Source organism: Pelobates fuscus, chromosome 3 (assembly GCF_036172605.1).
Source record: "Pelobates fuscus isolate aPelFus1 chromosome 3, aPelFus1.pri, whole genome shotgun sequence".
Taxonomy (NCBI): Eukaryota; Metazoa; Chordata; class Amphibia; order Anura; family Pelobatidae; genus Pelobates; species Pelobates fuscus.
Genome location: NC_086319.1, coordinates 131,657,716 through 131,675,357, shown reverse-complemented (window position 1 = coordinate 131,675,357; position 17,642 = coordinate 131,657,716). Strand labels below are relative to the sequence as shown.

General features: G+C 42.0%; 1 protein-coding gene across 2 annotated transcripts in view; it reads left to right on the top strand.

Annotated features, from left to right (window-relative positions):
• The window catches only part of STING1 (stimulator of interferon response cGAMP interactor 1), a 56,926-nt gene that overhangs the window by 17,646 nt on the left and 21,638 nt on the right, over nucleotides 1–17,642 (top strand). For both annotated transcript variants that reach the window (XM_063447474.1, XM_063447472.1), the window contains exons 4-7: nucleotides 657–843; nucleotides 6,644–6,752; nucleotides 6,886–7,124; nucleotides 9,889–10,075. In XM_063447474.1, coding sequence (XP_063303544.1) covers nucleotides 657–843; nucleotides 6,644–6,752; nucleotides 6,886–7,124; nucleotides 9,889–10,075 — 722 coding nt within the window. The remainder of the gene's footprint in view (nucleotides 1–656; nucleotides 844–6,643; nucleotides 6,753–6,885; nucleotides 7,125–9,888; nucleotides 10,076–17,642) is intronic.

Below are 17,642 nucleotides of genomic sequence, written 5' to 3'. Positions count from 1 at the left end.
TCCACAAGGTCCATTGCTACTTCATGGACTGCAGAGTCAGGAGTTCCTGCAGAGAGCATCTGTAAAGCTGCCAATTGGTCATCGTTGAGGACCTTTGTACGTCACTACAGAGTGGATGTCTCTTCTCATTTAGATTCAGAGTTTGGCCTGTCGGTCTTGAACTCTTTTAAGCCTTAAGTGGATATTAAACAATTTTTGTAGCATGACTTACCCTCCCTGAGTGGTTATTGCTTTGGGAATCCCATATGTTAAAATGCTGCCATGATTAGCCAGGAATAGAGAAAATGTATTGATACTTACCGTAATTTTCTTTTCCTGGCTATTATTCATGGCAGCATTTGGTCTCCCACGCTATCTTGGTTTATTTGTCTTGTTACTGGACTGAGGTGTGGAGGATACTGGGGTACCTTATATACTAGGGGAGGTAGGCTTAATTGTTTGATTGTTTGTGTTTCCTGTCCTGAGGGTTAGAGGGAGGAGCTAAACCCATATGTTAAATGCTGCCATGAATAATAGCCAGGAAAAGAAAATTACGGTAAGTATCAATAAATTTTCTCTAATACTCTGTATTAACACATATACAATATAAGTATTTTTATTAATGCTGTTTAGGTATTTAGCTTTTCTTATATTACATATATTTTCTGATTTTAAAGGTACAATGGACACTACCTGAAGGCTTTCAAAGCAAGTTTCAACACAAAATATATGTCTGTTGTGATTCCATCTTTTATTTTGTGCTACATATTTTACGAAGAGGAATATTTGCCCAATTTCCCTAGAAAAATTAGTTTTCTTCTGATTCTTCTTGCACATTTTCTGGCATGGCTCCTTGGAATTCAGGTATGGCACACAAATCTAATAAATAGAGTTGTTTTTTTAAAAGATGTGTAGTTCTGTGCATGATACAATAACTATATTAATTGATATGGTTAAAATATAAATTAAGGCATCCAACTGCCCACTAGTGATGTCGCGAACACAAAATTTTCGGTTCGCGAATGGCGAACAGGAACTTCCGCAAACGTTCGCGAACCGGCGAACTGGGCGAACCGCCATTGACTTCAATGGGCAAGCAAATTTTAAAACCCACAGAGACTCTTTCTGGCCACAAAAGTGATGGCAAAGTTGTTTCAAGGGGACTAACACCTGGACTGTGGCATGCAGGAGTGGGATCCATGGCAAAACTCCCATGGAAAATTACACAGTTGATGCAGAGTCTGGTTTTAATCCATAAAGGGCATAAATCACTTAACATTCCTAAATCATAATGGATATGGATTGACACCTGACATATGACATATTGACACCTTGACATATGGATTGACACCTGTCCTCAGAGACCCTGATACACACTGACACAGAGCAGAATAGGGACTGTTCCCCATACATAGGGTCACTTGGCAGATATGGATTGACACCTATTCTAAGGATCCCTGATACACACTGACACAGAGCAGAATAGGGACTGTTCCCCCTACATAGCGTCACTTGGCAGATATGGATTGACACCTGTCCTCAGAGACCATGATACACACTGACACAGAGCAGAATAGGGACTGTTCCCCCTACATAGGGTCACTTGGCAGATATGGATTGACACCTGTCCTCAGAGACCATGATACACACTGACACAGAGCAGAATGGAGACTGTTCCCCCTACATAGGGTCACTTGGCAGATATGGATTGACACCTGTCCTCAGAGACCATGATACACACTGACACAGAGCAGAATAGAGACTGTTCCCCCTACATAGGGTCACTTGGCAGATATAGATTGACACCTGTCCTCAGAGCCCCTGATACACACTGACACAGAGCAGAATAGGGACTGTTCCCCCTACATAGGGTCACTTGGCAGATATGGATTGACACCTGTCCTCAGAGCCCCTGATACACTCTGACACAGAGCAGAATAGGGACTGTTCCCCCTACATAGGGTCACTTGGCAGATATGGATTGAAACCTGTCCTCAGAGATCATGATACACACTGACACAGAGCAGAATAGAGACTGTTCCCCCTACATAGGGTAACTTGGCAGATATGGATTGGCACCTGTCCTCAGGGACCCTGATACACACTGACACAGGGCAGAATAGGGACTGTTCCTTCTACATAGAGTCACTTGGCAGGTATGGATTGACACCTGTCCTCAGGGACCCTGATACACACTGACACAGAGCAGAATAGGGACTGTTCCCCCTACATAGGGTCACTTGGCAGATATGGATTGACACTGTCCACAAGGACAAGCTGCAGGCTTCCTGGCAGGGCCCATACAAGGTGGTAGAGCATGTTTGTGATACCACCTTTGTGATCGGTGCGGTCACAGGCACGGGAGGCAAGTGCATGCTCCATGTGAACATGCTCAAGCCATACCACGAGCGCACGGAAGAGGTAACCACGATCTGTGCATCTGCCACTGAAGATTATGATAATTTGCCACTCCCAGATCTCCTAGACCAAGAGGGCCAGAGTGGAGACCTGGGAGAAGTACAGTTAGTAGAACGGTTAGACCCCCAGGAGCGAACCCAGGTCCAAAGACTAATCCAGGACAAGGGGGCCACGTTTTCAAACCTACCTGGGTACACTCCGTTAACCACTCACAAAGTTGAAACCCTAGACCAGACCCCCCTTCGCCAAACCGCCTACCGCATACCCGAAGCAGTTAAAGAAAATATGTGGAAAGACATTGAGGAAATGATGCAGTTAGGGGTGATAGTACACTCTGACAGCCCCTGGGCCTCCCCGGTAGTACTAGTACCGAAACGGGGCGGCACGACCCGTTTCTGTGTAGACTACCGGAGGCTAAACGATAAAACAACCTCAGACGCCTACCCTATGCCCTGGATAGACGAGCTCCTAGACAAAATGGCCAGAGGCCAGTACCTCACCACAATAGATCTGTGCAAGGGGTACTGGCAAATTCCATTAGCCGAGGATGCCATCCACAAGTCGGCATTTGTCACCCCGTTTGGCCTGTATCAGTTTAAGGTCATGCCAATGGTAGATCGGCTACTGGATGGGTTTCAGGAGTATGCCTGCGCCTACTTGGATGATATAGCCATTTTTAGCTGCTCCTGGCCCGAACACCTGACCCACATAGGAGCTATACTAGACCGGATTAGGGAGGCCGGACTGACCCTAAAGCCCAGTAAGTGCCATATAGGAATGGCAGAAGTTCAATACTTAGGGCACAGAGTCGAGAGCCTGCTACAGAAACCAGAACCCGCTAAAATAGAGGCAGTCGCCAAGTGGCCAACCCCCCGCACTAAAACCCTCGCAGGGTACTACAGGAAATTCGTAGTTAATTACAGCACCCTAGCTAAACCTCTCACGGATCTAACACATAAAAACCTCCCCAAGATAGTAGTATGGGCCCCAGAGTGTGAACAAGCCTTCCAACAGCTCAAGACGGCGCTCATTAAATCACCTGTACTTTCTGCTCCTGATCCAACTAAACGCTTTCTCGTCCATACAGACGCTTCTATGTTTGGATTGGGAGTAGTACTGAACCAAGTCAGAGCAGATGGCGGCGAGCAACCCGGGGCTTATCTAAGCCGGAAACTTTTGCCTAGGGAAGTAGATACACTGCCATTGAAAAGGAGTGCCTGGCAGTGGTGTGGGCCCTCAAAAAGCTGCAACCTTACTTGTATGGACAACCGTTTACCTTACTCACAGATCACAACCCGTTGGTGTGGCTGAACAGGGTGTTAGGAGACAATGCCAGGCTGTTGCGCTGGAGTTTGGCGCTACAGCCTTTTGACTTTACAAGTCACTATCGCCCTGGGAAGCAAAATGGCAATGCTGACGGGTTATCCAGACAAACAGACCTTGAACAGTGATCTGTGAGTACTTCTCCGGACATCCCCAAGCCGATCCTGGCCTGCTTCAGGACGTCCTGTAAGCCTGGGTACTTATGCACAAAGCATTGTACGATCAGATTACACACATGTGCCATGCACGGCACATGTGTCAACTTGCCCAAATTCAATGCCGCCAACAAATTTGTTCCATTGTCACAAACCACTTTGCCGATCTCCAGTTGGTGCGGAGTAAGCCACTTTTCCACCTGTGCGGTTGGGGGCGGACAGGAGTGCTGGTCCGGTGTGACTCTCTGCTTTCAAGCAAGTCAAACCCAAGACGGCGTGACACTGCCGTATCCGGGATGTGGAATAGTACCTGGGGATCTGGGGGGGTGCCGTTGATGTGGAGCAAGATGCAGCAGCAGAAGAGGACTCAGCCGAGGAGGTTATGGAAGAGGATGGAGTAGGAGGAGTAGAGGAGGTGGCAGCAGGCCTGCCTGCAAGTCGTGGCGGTGTCACCAACTCCTCTGCAGAGCCACGCATTCCATGCTTGGCAGCAGTCAGCAGGTTTACCCAATGCGCAGTGTAGGTGATATACCTGCCCTGACCATGCTTTGCAGACCAGGTATCAGTGGTCAGATGGACCCTTGCCCCAACACTGTGTGCCAGACATGCCATTACTTCCTTTTGCACAATCGAATACAGGTTGGGGATTGCCTTTTGTGAAAAGAAATTTCGTCCGGGTACCTTCCACTGCGGTGTCCCAATAGCTACAAATTTTTTGAACGCCTCAGACTCCACCAGCTTGTATGGTAAAAGCTGGTGGGCTAATAGTTCAGACAAGCCAGCTGTCAGACGCTGGGCAAGGGGGTGACTTTCTGACATTGGCTTCTTACGCTCAAACATGTCCTTGACAGACACCTGACTGTGGGCAGATGAGCGGGAACTGCTCAAGGCGAGAGACGGAGTGGTGGATGGTTGAGAGGGGGAAAGGAGGACAGCAGTGGTTGACGTGGCTGAAGATGCTGGACCAGGAGGAGGATGGCGGCTTAGAGTTTGCGTGCTGCTTGTACTCATGTGTTGATCCCATAGGCGTTTGTGATGTGCGATCATGTGCCTACGCAAAGCAGTTGTACCTAGGTGGGTGTTGGACTTCCCACGACTCAGTTTCTTTTGGCATAGGTTGCAAATGGCATCGCTGTTGTCAGAGGCAGACACACACAAAAAAAAGACAACTGGCAGACAACTAACTGCTATTCAATCTATTACAGTGAAAACAAGTTTTTGTTTTTAAATGCAAGCTTAAGCTATTGGGACACCAGATATGAGTGGTGGCACTGGGCAAGTGGGCACAGTATCCACTGTGAGCCTGACACAGAAGCTGGCAGACAACTAACTGCTATTCAATCTATTACAGTGAAAAAAAATGTTGTTTTTAAATGCAAGCTTAAGCTATTGTGACACCAGATATGAGTGGTGGCACTGGGCAAGTGGGCACAGTATCCACTGTGAGCCTGACACAGAAGCTGGCAGACAACTAACTGCTATTCAATCTATTACAGTGAAAAACATTTTTTTTTGTTTTTAAATGCAAGCTTAAGCTATTGTGACACCAGATATGAGTGGTGGCACTGGGCAAGTGGGCACAATATCCACTGTGAGCCTGACACAGAAGCTGGCAGACAACTAACTGCTATTCAATCTATTACAGTGAAAAAAAATGTTTTTAAATGCAAGCTTAAGCTATTGTGACACCAGATATGAGTGGTGGCACTGGGCAAGTGGGCACAGTATCCGCTGTGAGCCTGACACAGAAGCTGGCAGACAACTAACTGCTATTCAATCTATTACAGTGAAAAAAAATGTTTTTGTTTTTAAATGCAAGCTTAAGCTATTGTGACACCAGATATGAGTGGTGGCACTGGGCAAGTGGGCACAGTATCCACTGTGAGCCTGACACAGAAACTGGCAGACAACTAACTGCTATTCAATCTATTACAGTGAAAAAAAAAATTGTTTTTAAATGCAAGCTTAAGCTATTGTGACACCAGATATGAGTGGTGGCACTGGGCAAGTGGGCACATTATCCACTGTGAGCCTGACACAGAAGCTGGCAGGCAGGCAACTGCAATTACATTACACAGAAGAAAAAAAAGAAAAGAAAAAGCAGACTGATTTTCTAGCCCTAAAAAGGGCTTTTTGGGGTGCTGTCCTTACAGCAGAGATCAGATGAGTCCTTCAGGACTGTAGTGGACACTGAATACCCTAGCCTAGCTATCAATTTCCCTATCAAATGAGCAGCAGCTACACTTTCCCTCCTCTATCTAAGAATGCAGCTTCAGAATGAATCTAAAATGGATGCTGTACAGGAGGTGGGAGGGTCTGGAAGGGAGGGTCTGCTGCTAATTTGCTGGAATGTGTCTGCTGACCGTGAGGCACAGGGTCAAAGTTTACTCAATGATGACGAATAAGGGGCGGATCGAACCGCGCATGTGTTCTCCACGCGAACACGCTATGTTCGCCGGGAACTATTCGCCGGCGAACAGTTCGGTACATCACTACTGCCCACCAATATCATAAAATGCATTACCAAAAGCAATGCAAGTGGTTTTTTCAAGTGGCAGCATTAAACACAAGACACTCTTCATTTCATATATACATCTCAGTCTTAACATTTTTAAAGGATCAGTCTAAGAACAACAAATTATTTGTAGTAGAATGCAATACCTTCAAAGGTAATCCAAATATTATATTTATTGTATTTGTTGACTTAATATGTTTGTGAATTCAAACAAATTTAAATTCTACACGATATTGCTTTTATTTCTGAATAGGAAACATCTCCAGCAGGTATTTCCAAAATTATTGAAAAGAAACATATGAATGTTGCACATGGGCTTGCATGGTCCTATTATGTGGGATATTTGAAGTTTGTTTTACCAGGTAAGAAATCATCGGAACAAAAGTATTTTTTTTTTATATAGATGGTTGGATATATTGACATAAAGACAAACATACATGTATGTTAGGCTGGTGACTGGATTTGATATTTGATTATTTTTTTATGTGTTTGTAGAATTGAAAAATTTGGTGAAAAAATTTAATGAAGAAAACAATAACTTACTTAAATCATCACAAATGTGCAAATTGCATATTTTAATACCATTAAGTTGCAAGTTATATGGTGATTTAAACGAAGGTGATGAGAATATAACATTTCTCAAAGAGATTCCTCCACTTTGCAAGGATCGTGCTGGCATTAAAGGGCGTGTTTTCAAAAATAATGTATATCGCATTTTGGATGAAGAACACAGGGTATGTAAAATATCCTTCAGAGCTATTATGTTGTTTTTAATTAGTAGTATATTCTTTAAACTCAAGCTAAATTACACTATACGGTTTATTATGTTTACAATGTGTTTGGACTGTATAATAGAAAAGACAATACATTATAAAAAAAAAATAGGGTTCATAATAACTAGGAAGATGCAAACATTGTGTAAATTTACCAAAACTGTCAATAAAGGACCTAGATTAGGAGTAGGCAACCTTCGGCACTCCATTTGTTGTTAACTACATCCCCCATGATGCTTTACCAGCACTATGGCTGTAAGAGCATTATTGGAGGTGTAGTCCACATCACCTGGAGTGCCAAGTTTGCATACTCCTCACTTAGAAACTGGTATATACAAAATTACTTCTAAACCCTGCATAATAGAATTCTGATCATGTATAATGGTCTACAGACCAAAATAATGTGGTAGAAAGGACATGAGAAGAAGTAAAATTGAGTGGATGCAAGAATGTAAACCTGTACAACCTATGTAGCAGTTCCAATCATCATATTTGTTAAATGGATTTGCTGCCAATTACTGGGTGTGCAGGTTGTGGGATATGCTCATCTGCCTTTGAAAATAATGGAAACATCTTTATGGCCAATTCCTGTTCTAGATAGAGCTCACTCCCAACTCTGAAAAAGCTTGTGGATATGAAGCAAATGCAGGAACTTTAATTGTTGAAGTTATATTGAAAATATGGCAAGTAGGTGGATGGTTGATTATACAGTTGATGCTGAAAAAAGTTGGGTTGATAAGATGTGTCCTTAGTGAGTTAACACAGGAAACAAGTCACCAACAGAAGTCTGCAGTTACCCTAAAGTGGCATATTTTTTTTTTTTTACATTTAAATGAGAAGGAGGTTGACTGTAATAAATCAATGGAAATGGGGGCGGGGCCTGCTTGCCCTGCTGATCGGTCGTATGCTGGAGAGCAGGGCCGGACTGGGAAAAAAATTTGGCCTGTGTATTTTTCAATCACACCGGCCTCCTGAGAAGGCCTCACTAATGACAAGAACGCCCCCTCTCAAAGTGAGCATGTTGGTTCAATGTGCAGAGCCCTGCTGAAGAGCTCTAGCATGAGAAAAAGACCCTGTATTTGTTCTGCGCAGCGCAAGCACATTTAATAGCATGCTTGCGCAGTGTTTGCTTGTAGCTTGTCTCTGGTGTCTCCATAAGTGGGATACCAGAGGACAAAAAGGCCAAGAAAGAGTATCGAGCATGTGTTTGGAGGCTGCTTGTGGGATTGTGTATGTGTAGAGTGAGCTTATTGTGGTGTGGTATTGTGTAAATAGATCAATTTCAGTTGTGTTTGTGGTGTAATATGTGTGGCAAGGGGCTGTAGAGAGTGTGTGTATAGGAGCATAGTGTGTATAGGGGATGTAGCGAGTGTGTGCATATGGGCTGTAGTGTGTGTAGGTGGTGCAGTTTGTGAGTGTAGGGGATCTAGTGTGTGAAGGACCCAGAGTGTGTATAGGAGATCTACTGTGTGTGTAGAGGATTCAGGGTGTATATAGGGATTGTGTGTCCGTGTCCGTGTGTGTTTGTGTGTGTTGATTAGATGATCCAGAGTTGGGTAAAGGATCTAGTGTGTATCTGGAATGTAATGTGTGTAGTGGTTCGGTGTGTGTTTGTGAGGGCTGCTGTAGTATATATATATGTTTGGAAGTATTGTATATGTCTGAGGGGTGCATTGTTTTGTGTATGTGTGTGAGGGTGCTGTGAGTGTGTGTGAGGGTGCTGTGTGTGTAAGGGTACTGTGTGTGTGTGTGTGTGTGTGTGTGTGTGTGTGTGTGTGTGTGTGTAAAGGTGCTGTGTGTGTGAGGGTGCTGTGAGTGTGAGGGTGCTGTTAATGAATAACCGTGTTGGCATTCAAACATCATAGGGATATAGTCTTATAAAGATGTATCATTTATATTGGCTGGTTGGAGCAATGGAAATGTCACTGAATTAGAAATGGGTTTGATGCCCTGCCCGATCACCTCACCAGTGAGCGATCCCTGGGCAAGGAACCTAGAAATATCTATTCGCCTACCTCAGAGAGGTAACAAAACCACAGTGTCACAACTGGAATTAGATGGACTAAACAAAGAACATGCATGATCCATGAGGAGGAATAAACTCCAATAACCACATCAATACTTGCAATGAGATTATCATGGAAAAGCTAGCAGTCCTTGACCACTGGACAAACCTACCACAGTCACTGGAAAACTAACACAAGACCGTATCAAATGAGAAGGTTGACAAATCAGAAGGTCTGAAAGGGGAGTTAGAAGTGAAAAGGAAAGTGACATCGGTAGTAGTCTCAGTTGTGATAGGAGCACTTGGGGCTCTAAGCCCCAAAATATGAGAGTGGCTTCAGCATATTCCAAGTGGGACACCTGAGATCTCTGTCTAGAGGAGTGCAGTTCTGGGACAGCTAAGATGCACAGAAACCTCAGACACGTAGGCTTGAGAATGAGGAATACACACACACACACACACACACACAAAACCCTGAGAGGTGACGAAGTCTATTTTTATTATATATAAATGTATCTCACCAAAAGGCTTGCACTCTTACACTCTTACAAAGTAACAGTTTCTTGGCCAGGTGCTCATATTCAGCAGTTCTTAAAATATAAAATTATTTCTTATTTATTTCTTGAGTTTTACATGATTTCCTGTAGTCACCCCTAATTTGCACTAGTAATATTAAGATATGTCACAAGCTTAAACTACTTTCCCCTTTACTTTATGTAGCCATATTACTGCATTGTGGAATATGCTACCCCTTTAGCATCCTTGCTTCAAATGTCTGATATCGCAAGTGCTGCCTTTAGTGCTGAAGATCGCATTCAACAAACAAAACTGTTTTATCGCACGTTAAAGGAGATCTTGGAGAACTCACTTGAATGCCGAAACAGCTTTCGACTAATAGTTTATGATGGTGAGTGACCTTTCATTCGTTCTGCTTTTCTTCTTGGATGGCTTAACTAAAAAAATATCTGTAAAAGCTGAAATATATTTTTCTTTATACCAGACTCATATTCAAAACACATTTACATTTCCCCCTTCCACATTCCTCCACAATTTATGTTCTCTTTTCTCCCTCCATTTTTATAAAAATATGAGCCTAAAGTATTCTGTTTTTTTAAAATGCCCTTTCTTAAACACTGGTATGAATATTCAGAAAAAAACGTATTGACTTAACAAATAGGAGAAGACAATACTGAGACATATATCTATATGGAAATGAAAATAATATTATTTTTCCAATCATTTCTTGTTAATAGGAAAATAAACATATTTGGGCTTTGACACATAATGTATAAATTTTTATCATAGGCCAACTTATTTGAAAGTGAATGGGTGAGAGGTGGGAGAGGTGGGGGAGACTGGACCTTTATTCATCATTTCCCACACCCCCTTTTCCCAGATCGTCTCTCATAACTTCTCTCTTTCTTATATTTTTGTTAAATTCTTTCTACTCTTAAGGATTTTCTCCCCCCTTTTGCACTACAAATATCATAGGAGTTTTATATTTGTTTATAATGACATATTCCGCATTGCACTTATGTGCAATTTATTTGTTCTCCTTTTTATTGTAGTAAGTGTTTGTATGAAAAATGGTATTGTCATTACTATTGTGAATAAATAACACATTAAAATAAGAATCCAAGAAATTATCTGGTGACCATGTACATTTAGATTATATTATGTTACTGTAATAGTGTACCTAAAAAATAACAAAATTACTAGGAGCCAGTATATATGTCTGGTCTAACAATTTATATTGTGCTTAATCTTTTGCTTTTTATTCACTATAAGTACCATTTTAATTAACTCCCTGTTTATGAACTTTATAGCCTAAAAATTGCTGTTAATAGTAGTCATGGGGAGGTTATGTATCCATAATGTATTATTCCATCTGTGACTTAATTGCACATTTTAAGTTTATATTGCCCATGTAATATGTAGCCTTCAGTGTTCCAGTACTTAGTAGTTGCCAGTTATATTTCTTTTATTTTTATGTAGTTAGTATTGTCTTTTCCACATGCTCAATTTACTCATTTTCTCCTTATAGCAACAATCTGTTTACATACATATCAATTATATCCTTAAATATTCTATTTATGCAAAAAAGCATTCATGCCTTTTTTTACACTTATCTATAGAATCTGATAAGACAACCTCTTTAGGTAGAGAATTCCACATCTTTTATCTGCCTTATTTGTTGTATATTACTACAACTGAACTGGTTAGCACATAGCGGTGTATACTGACCCTGTATATATTTGCATAGGGCTGTCATATCCTCCCTGATGCACCTTTTTTTTCTATAGAAAACAAGTGCGTTTTTTTTTAGCCTTTCTTGGTAACTAATGGTTTTCATCCCCTCTATTGATTTTGTAGCTCATCTCTGCAAATGTTCTAATTCTGCAATATCCTTCTTTAAAACTGGTGCCCAAAATTACACTGCCTATTCAATTTGGGGTTTAGCCATTGATTTATAAAGAGGCAACATTATATTTTGATAACTTCAATATCATAGAAACATAGAATGTGACAGCAGATAAGAACCATTCGGCTTATCTAGTCTGCCCAATATTTCGAAATATGTTTTATTAGTCCCTGGCCTTATCTTAAGTCCTATCCCACACATGCTTAAACTCCCTCACTGTTTTAACCTCTACCACTTCAGATGGAAGGCTATTCCATGCATCCACTACCCTCTCAGTAAAGTAATACTTCCTGATATCATTTTTAAACATTTGCCCCTCTAATTTAAGACTATGTCCACTTGTTGTGGTAGTTTTTCTTCTTTTAAATATAGTCCCCTCCTTTACTGTGTTGATTCCCTTTATGTATTTAAATGTTTCTATCATATCCCCCCTGTCTCGTCTTTCCTCCAAGCTATACATTTTAAGATCCTGTAACCTTTCCTGGTAACTTGTATCCTGCAATCCATGAACCAGTTTAGTAGCCCTTCTCTGAACTCTTTCTAGAGTATCAATATCCTTCTGAAGAAACGGTCTCCAGTACTGCATAGAATACTCCAAGTGAGGTCTCACCAGTGTTCTGTACAATGGCATGAACACTTCTCTCTTTCTACTGCTAATACCTCTCCCTATACAACCAAGCGTTCTGCTAGCATTTCCAGCTGCTCTAATACATTGTCTTCCTACCTTTAAGTCATCTTAAATAATTACTCCTAAATCCCTTTCCTCAGATGTTGAGGTTAGTAGGGTATCAAATATCCTATACTCTACCCTTGGGTTTTTACCTCCATGGTGCATTATCTTGCTCTAATCCACATTAAATGTCAGTTGCCACAGCTCTGACCATTTTTCTAGTTTACCTAAATCATTTGCCATTTGGCTTATCCCGCCTGGAACATCGACCCTGTTACATATTTTAGTATCATCAGCAAAAAGACACACCTTACCATCAAGACCTTCTGCAATATCACTAATAAAAATATTAAAGAGAATGGGTCCAAGTACAGATCCCTGAGGTACCCCACTGGTAACTAGACCTTGCTTCGAATATACTTTATTGACAAAAACCCTCTGTTGCCTGTCATTTAGCCACTGCCTAACCCAGTGGTGGCGAACCTTTTTGAGCCTGAGTGCCCAAACCGCAATGCATGCCAACTTTCTTCCCCTCAAAGTGCCACCTTAACAACATTATGGGCCCCTCGGCAAAGCAGTGCACTGGGGCCCTGCCTACACACAACTCACAGGAATACAAATTAAAATTATAGATAAAATTAGGCTTATATTTATTAGTATCTTCAACAAATGCAATACATACATAAAATACATACACACAGACTGCTGAATACATACACACGGACACACACGGTCCGCTGAATACATGCACACAGTTTGCTGCATACACGCACACACAAACATACACACAGACTGCTCAATACATAAAGACTGCTGAATACACACACTGCTGAATACACATACAGACAGACTTCTGAATACACACACACACACAGACAGAATGCTGAGTACAGACAGACTGCCGAGTACACACAAACAGCTGAATACATACACACAAACACACACACATGCTGCATTGAGGGGTGCAGTGTATGTGTTTGTGTGTACGGGTGCGGAGTGTGTGTGGAGTGCTGTGTATGAGGGGTGCAGTGTGTGCGAGAGGGGTGCTGTGTGCGAGAGGGTTGCTGTGTGTGTGTGTGTGTGTGTGTGTGTGAGAGAGGGTGTGCTGTGTGTGCTGTGTGTGTGGGGGGGTGCTGTGTGAGGGTTGTGTGTGTGGGGGGTGCTGTGTGTGTGAGGGGTGCTGTGTGTGTGTGGGGGGTGCTGTGTGTGGGGGGGTGCTGGGTGCTCTGTGTGAGAGGGGTGCTGTGTGTGAAAGGGGTGCTTTGTGTGGGGGGTGCTGTGTGTGTGTGTGAGGGGGTGTTGTGTGTGTGTGGGGGGGTGCTGGGTTCTCTGTGTGAGAGGGGTGCTGTGTGTGAAAGGGGTGCTGTATGTGTGTGGGGGGGTGCTGTGTGTGTGGGGGGAGGTGCGGGGTGCTCTGTATGAGAGGGGTGCTGTGTGTGAAAGGGATGCTGTGTGGGGGGGCTGCTGTGTGTGTTTGTGGGGGGAGGGAGTGCTGCAAATATATTATTACAATCTGTATCCCCCCTCCCTTCTGCTTACCTTATGTGAATGAGGGGTGATCACATAAATCCCTGGAGGTACGGTGGTGGTAAGAGGGACAGGTCCTGCAGCTCTCCCGTCCTCCCGCCCGCCTGCGCGACGCTGTGTAGAGCGTTGCCATGGTAATGCGCGGCAACGCTCCACACTGATTGCTCACGGGAGGACGGGAGAGCTGCTTCTCAGATCCCTCCACCTATCCTCCCGACACGGAAGCAGAGTAGGCGCCTGCCATTTTGGGCAGGCAGGTGCCTATTCTGCATTGATGGCGAGCTATGGCCGAGTGCCCACAGAGAGGGCCCGGCATGCCACAGGTTAGCCATCACTGGCCTAACCCATTCAACAATATTTCACTCCATTGACTACAACCCTCTGTTGCCTGTCACCCAACCACTGTTTTACCCATTCAACAATATTGGAATCCAAACTTAAAGATTGCAATTTATTGATAATTCTTCTATGTGCAACAGTGTCAAAAGCCTTACTGAATTCTAGGTAAGCAATGTCTACTGCACCACCCTGATCTATTATTTTAGTTACCCAATCAAAAAAATCAATACGATTAGTTTGGCATGATCTCCCTGAAGTAAACCCATGTTGTCTCTGATTTTTAAATCCATGTGATTTTAGAGGTTCAACAATCCTATCCTTTAACATAGTTTCCATCACTCTCCCCACTACTAAAGTAAGGCTTACTGGCCTATAGTTGCCGGACTCCTCCTTACTACCTTTCTTGTGAATGGGTACAACATTCGCTAATTTCCAATCTTCTGGGACTACTCCTGTTAACAATGATTGGGTAAATAAATCCGTTAATGGTTTTGCTAGTACACCACTAAGTTCTTTTAATAACTTTCGGTGTATCGCATCAGGCCCCATCGACTTATTTGTCTTTACTTTTGACAGTTGAAATAGAACCTCTTCCTCTGTAAACTCACATGTAACAAATGACCAATTTGTCCTTTTTCCTAAATGAGGCCCCTTTTATTCAATTTCATCTGCAAATACTGAACAAAAAATATTCATTGAGGCAATCAGCTAGACTTGTATTCTCTTCTACATACCTTCCTTCTTTTGTTTTTAATCTAACTAATTCTTGTTTAACTTTTCATTTATGTATCTAAAAAATGTTTTGTCCCCCTTTTTTACTGACTGTGCTATTTTCTTTTCTGTGTGTGCTTTGGGAGCTCTTATAACTTGCTTAGCCTCTTTCTGCCTAATCTTATAGATCTGTCTGTCTTCCTCACTCTGTTTTTTTTATAATTACAAAATGTTAAATACTGTATTTGTTTTTTTACTATTCTGGCCACATCTGCGGAGTACCACAGTGGTTTCTTAAATTTTTTGCTTTTACTGACAAGCCTAATGCTATTTTCTGTTGCCTTTAGCAGTGCAAGTTTTAAATAATCCCATTTCTCCTGGTCTGCCTTTAAACTGCTCTAGTCTGACAAGGACTCCTTTATGCATATTCTAATTTTAGAAAAGTCTGTTTTTCTAAAGTCTAAAACTTTTGTTTTAGTGTGGGTTGACTCAGTCACTGTTCTTATATTAAACCACACTGACTGATGATCACTGGATCCTAAACTTTCACCTACAGTAATATCTGATACCAAATCTCCATTTGTTAACACTAAATCTAGTATGGCCTCCTAACGAGTAGGGAGTTTAGAACATGTTTGCTCCTGGCACAAGCAGCTATTTTGGATTTCCAGTTCACATCAGTAAGATTAAAGTCACCCATGATGATAACTTCCCCCTTCATTGTCATTTTAGCTATTTCCTCAAATAGTAGATTATCTAAATCTTCTATTTATCCAGGGGGCCTATAAATCACATCTACACGAGTTACTGTGTGATATCCAAAATCGAACGTAATCCAAACAGACTCTATGTTTGCCTCACTAACATTTATTAGGCTAGATTTTATGCTATCATTCACATACAGGGCCACCCCTCCCCCTTTATTGCCTACCCTGTCTTTTCTATATAAAGAGTACCCTGGTATTGCTGTGTCCCAGTCATTTTTCTCATTATACCATGTCTCAGTTACAGCCACTAAATCTACATTCTCAGTTGCCATTATTGCCACAGGTTCATGGATCTTATTCCCTAAACTGCGAGCATTTGTAGACGTGACTCTAAGCTTATCATTTTTTAACACACTCGTTACAGTTACTTTCTGTCCTTGTTTTGGGGGCAATTGGATTGATGTTTTATCACCCTTTTGTCCCCCCCGACCTAGTTTAAATACATCCTAGTAAAACCTCTGAACTGCTCGCTAAGAACATTTGTTCACTTTCGAGGAAGATGCAAATCATCTTTTTTGTACAGTTCATTTCTATTCCAAATAGAGCTACCATGAGAAACAAAGCCAAATTCTTGCTCTACGATTCACCAAGACACAAGTTAAAGTTCCTAATACGCATCCGCCTGTCATTCTGAGTGTTATGCACAGGCAGAACTTCAGAGAATGACAGTGTGGAAGCAACCTGCCGTATATCATTGGCAAGAACAGAAAACACTTCCTTTACCTCAGAAACCTCATTACAAGCCAAATCATTTGTCCCAAGATGGACAAGTACATCTAAATTCCCTTTCGGCTTTGATTGCTTAACAATATTACAAATACATTTCGGTGAGCAGTAGCTCCAGGAAGACATCTCACAAAGCCACTATTGTTCAACTCCACACCTCTTAAGATAGAATCCCCCAACAACAATTGCTTTCTATCAGGTCTCGCTTTGTCCATTTTTGTCCTTGGGTGCACTCTTGATCCCCTTAGGCATAGAGGATGGTGGTTCCACAAACTCTGTGCCTGAGCATTTCTCCGTAACACAACTACAATCTGAAAGTGAAGAAAATTAATTATGTAAAGACACAGACTTTTATCCACAACTCTAAGTCTACCACATCCTACAGTAATCCATCTGCCATTCCTATGACATCTCTGTAGCAGTGGCTTTGCAGCAGGCCCAGCCTGAGTTTGTTGATCAATATCCCTTTTAAACACAGCCTTACTCGCTTTTGCAATTCATACTGTTGCCAAGTTTGTTATCTATAATTGTGCTCAAGTCCTTTTCATTGAATGTTATCCTTAACTCACCCCCATTTAATATATTAGTGACTTGTGGGTTCCTTATTCTAAAACTTTGCATTTATCGTTCCTGAATCTCATCTTCGACTTACTAGCCCATTTGAAAATTATCCACTTATTACTACTCTCTACTACTATATATTTTGTTTCTATTTATCACCCCCCTATATAGCACTGCTTTGCATGTTTGCACATTCTTAAAGGATATTTAAAGGTATAGCAGCATTATCTTTGTATTTTTGCACATTTAAAGGGATATTCCGTTTATTTGAGATCTCCACTCATAGCACCTTTATTCACATTTTTGCACATTTATAGGGATACTTTGTCTATTCCAGATTTAGGCATAGTACCACATATTTATATTTTTATATTTTTATTCTCTATTTAGTAGTATTTTAGCCATTAGTCACCGAGCCAGCTCCTGGTATTCCCACTCTTCTAGAGAGTTATTTTCCCTTGTTCTATATAGGTTTTTAGTGAATCCCTATCATTACCAGTTTTCGAGCAGCTTAGTGCTAGTCCGTCTCCCTCTCTCCTGTGTGGTACATTAGGTACACCAGAACCGTTCTACATATCACAGTGAGTGCCTGAGACTTTTTTTTACTCAGTAAATAAAAGACACATTAACACTGAGATTTTTTTTACCTGGGAAGATGAGAAGGTCCAAAGTTTCCCTGCCAGGCCCAGGTTCCAAAGCCTTATGATGTGGTGTCTAGAATAAAGTGGAGGGATCACTTCAATTGTCCTTC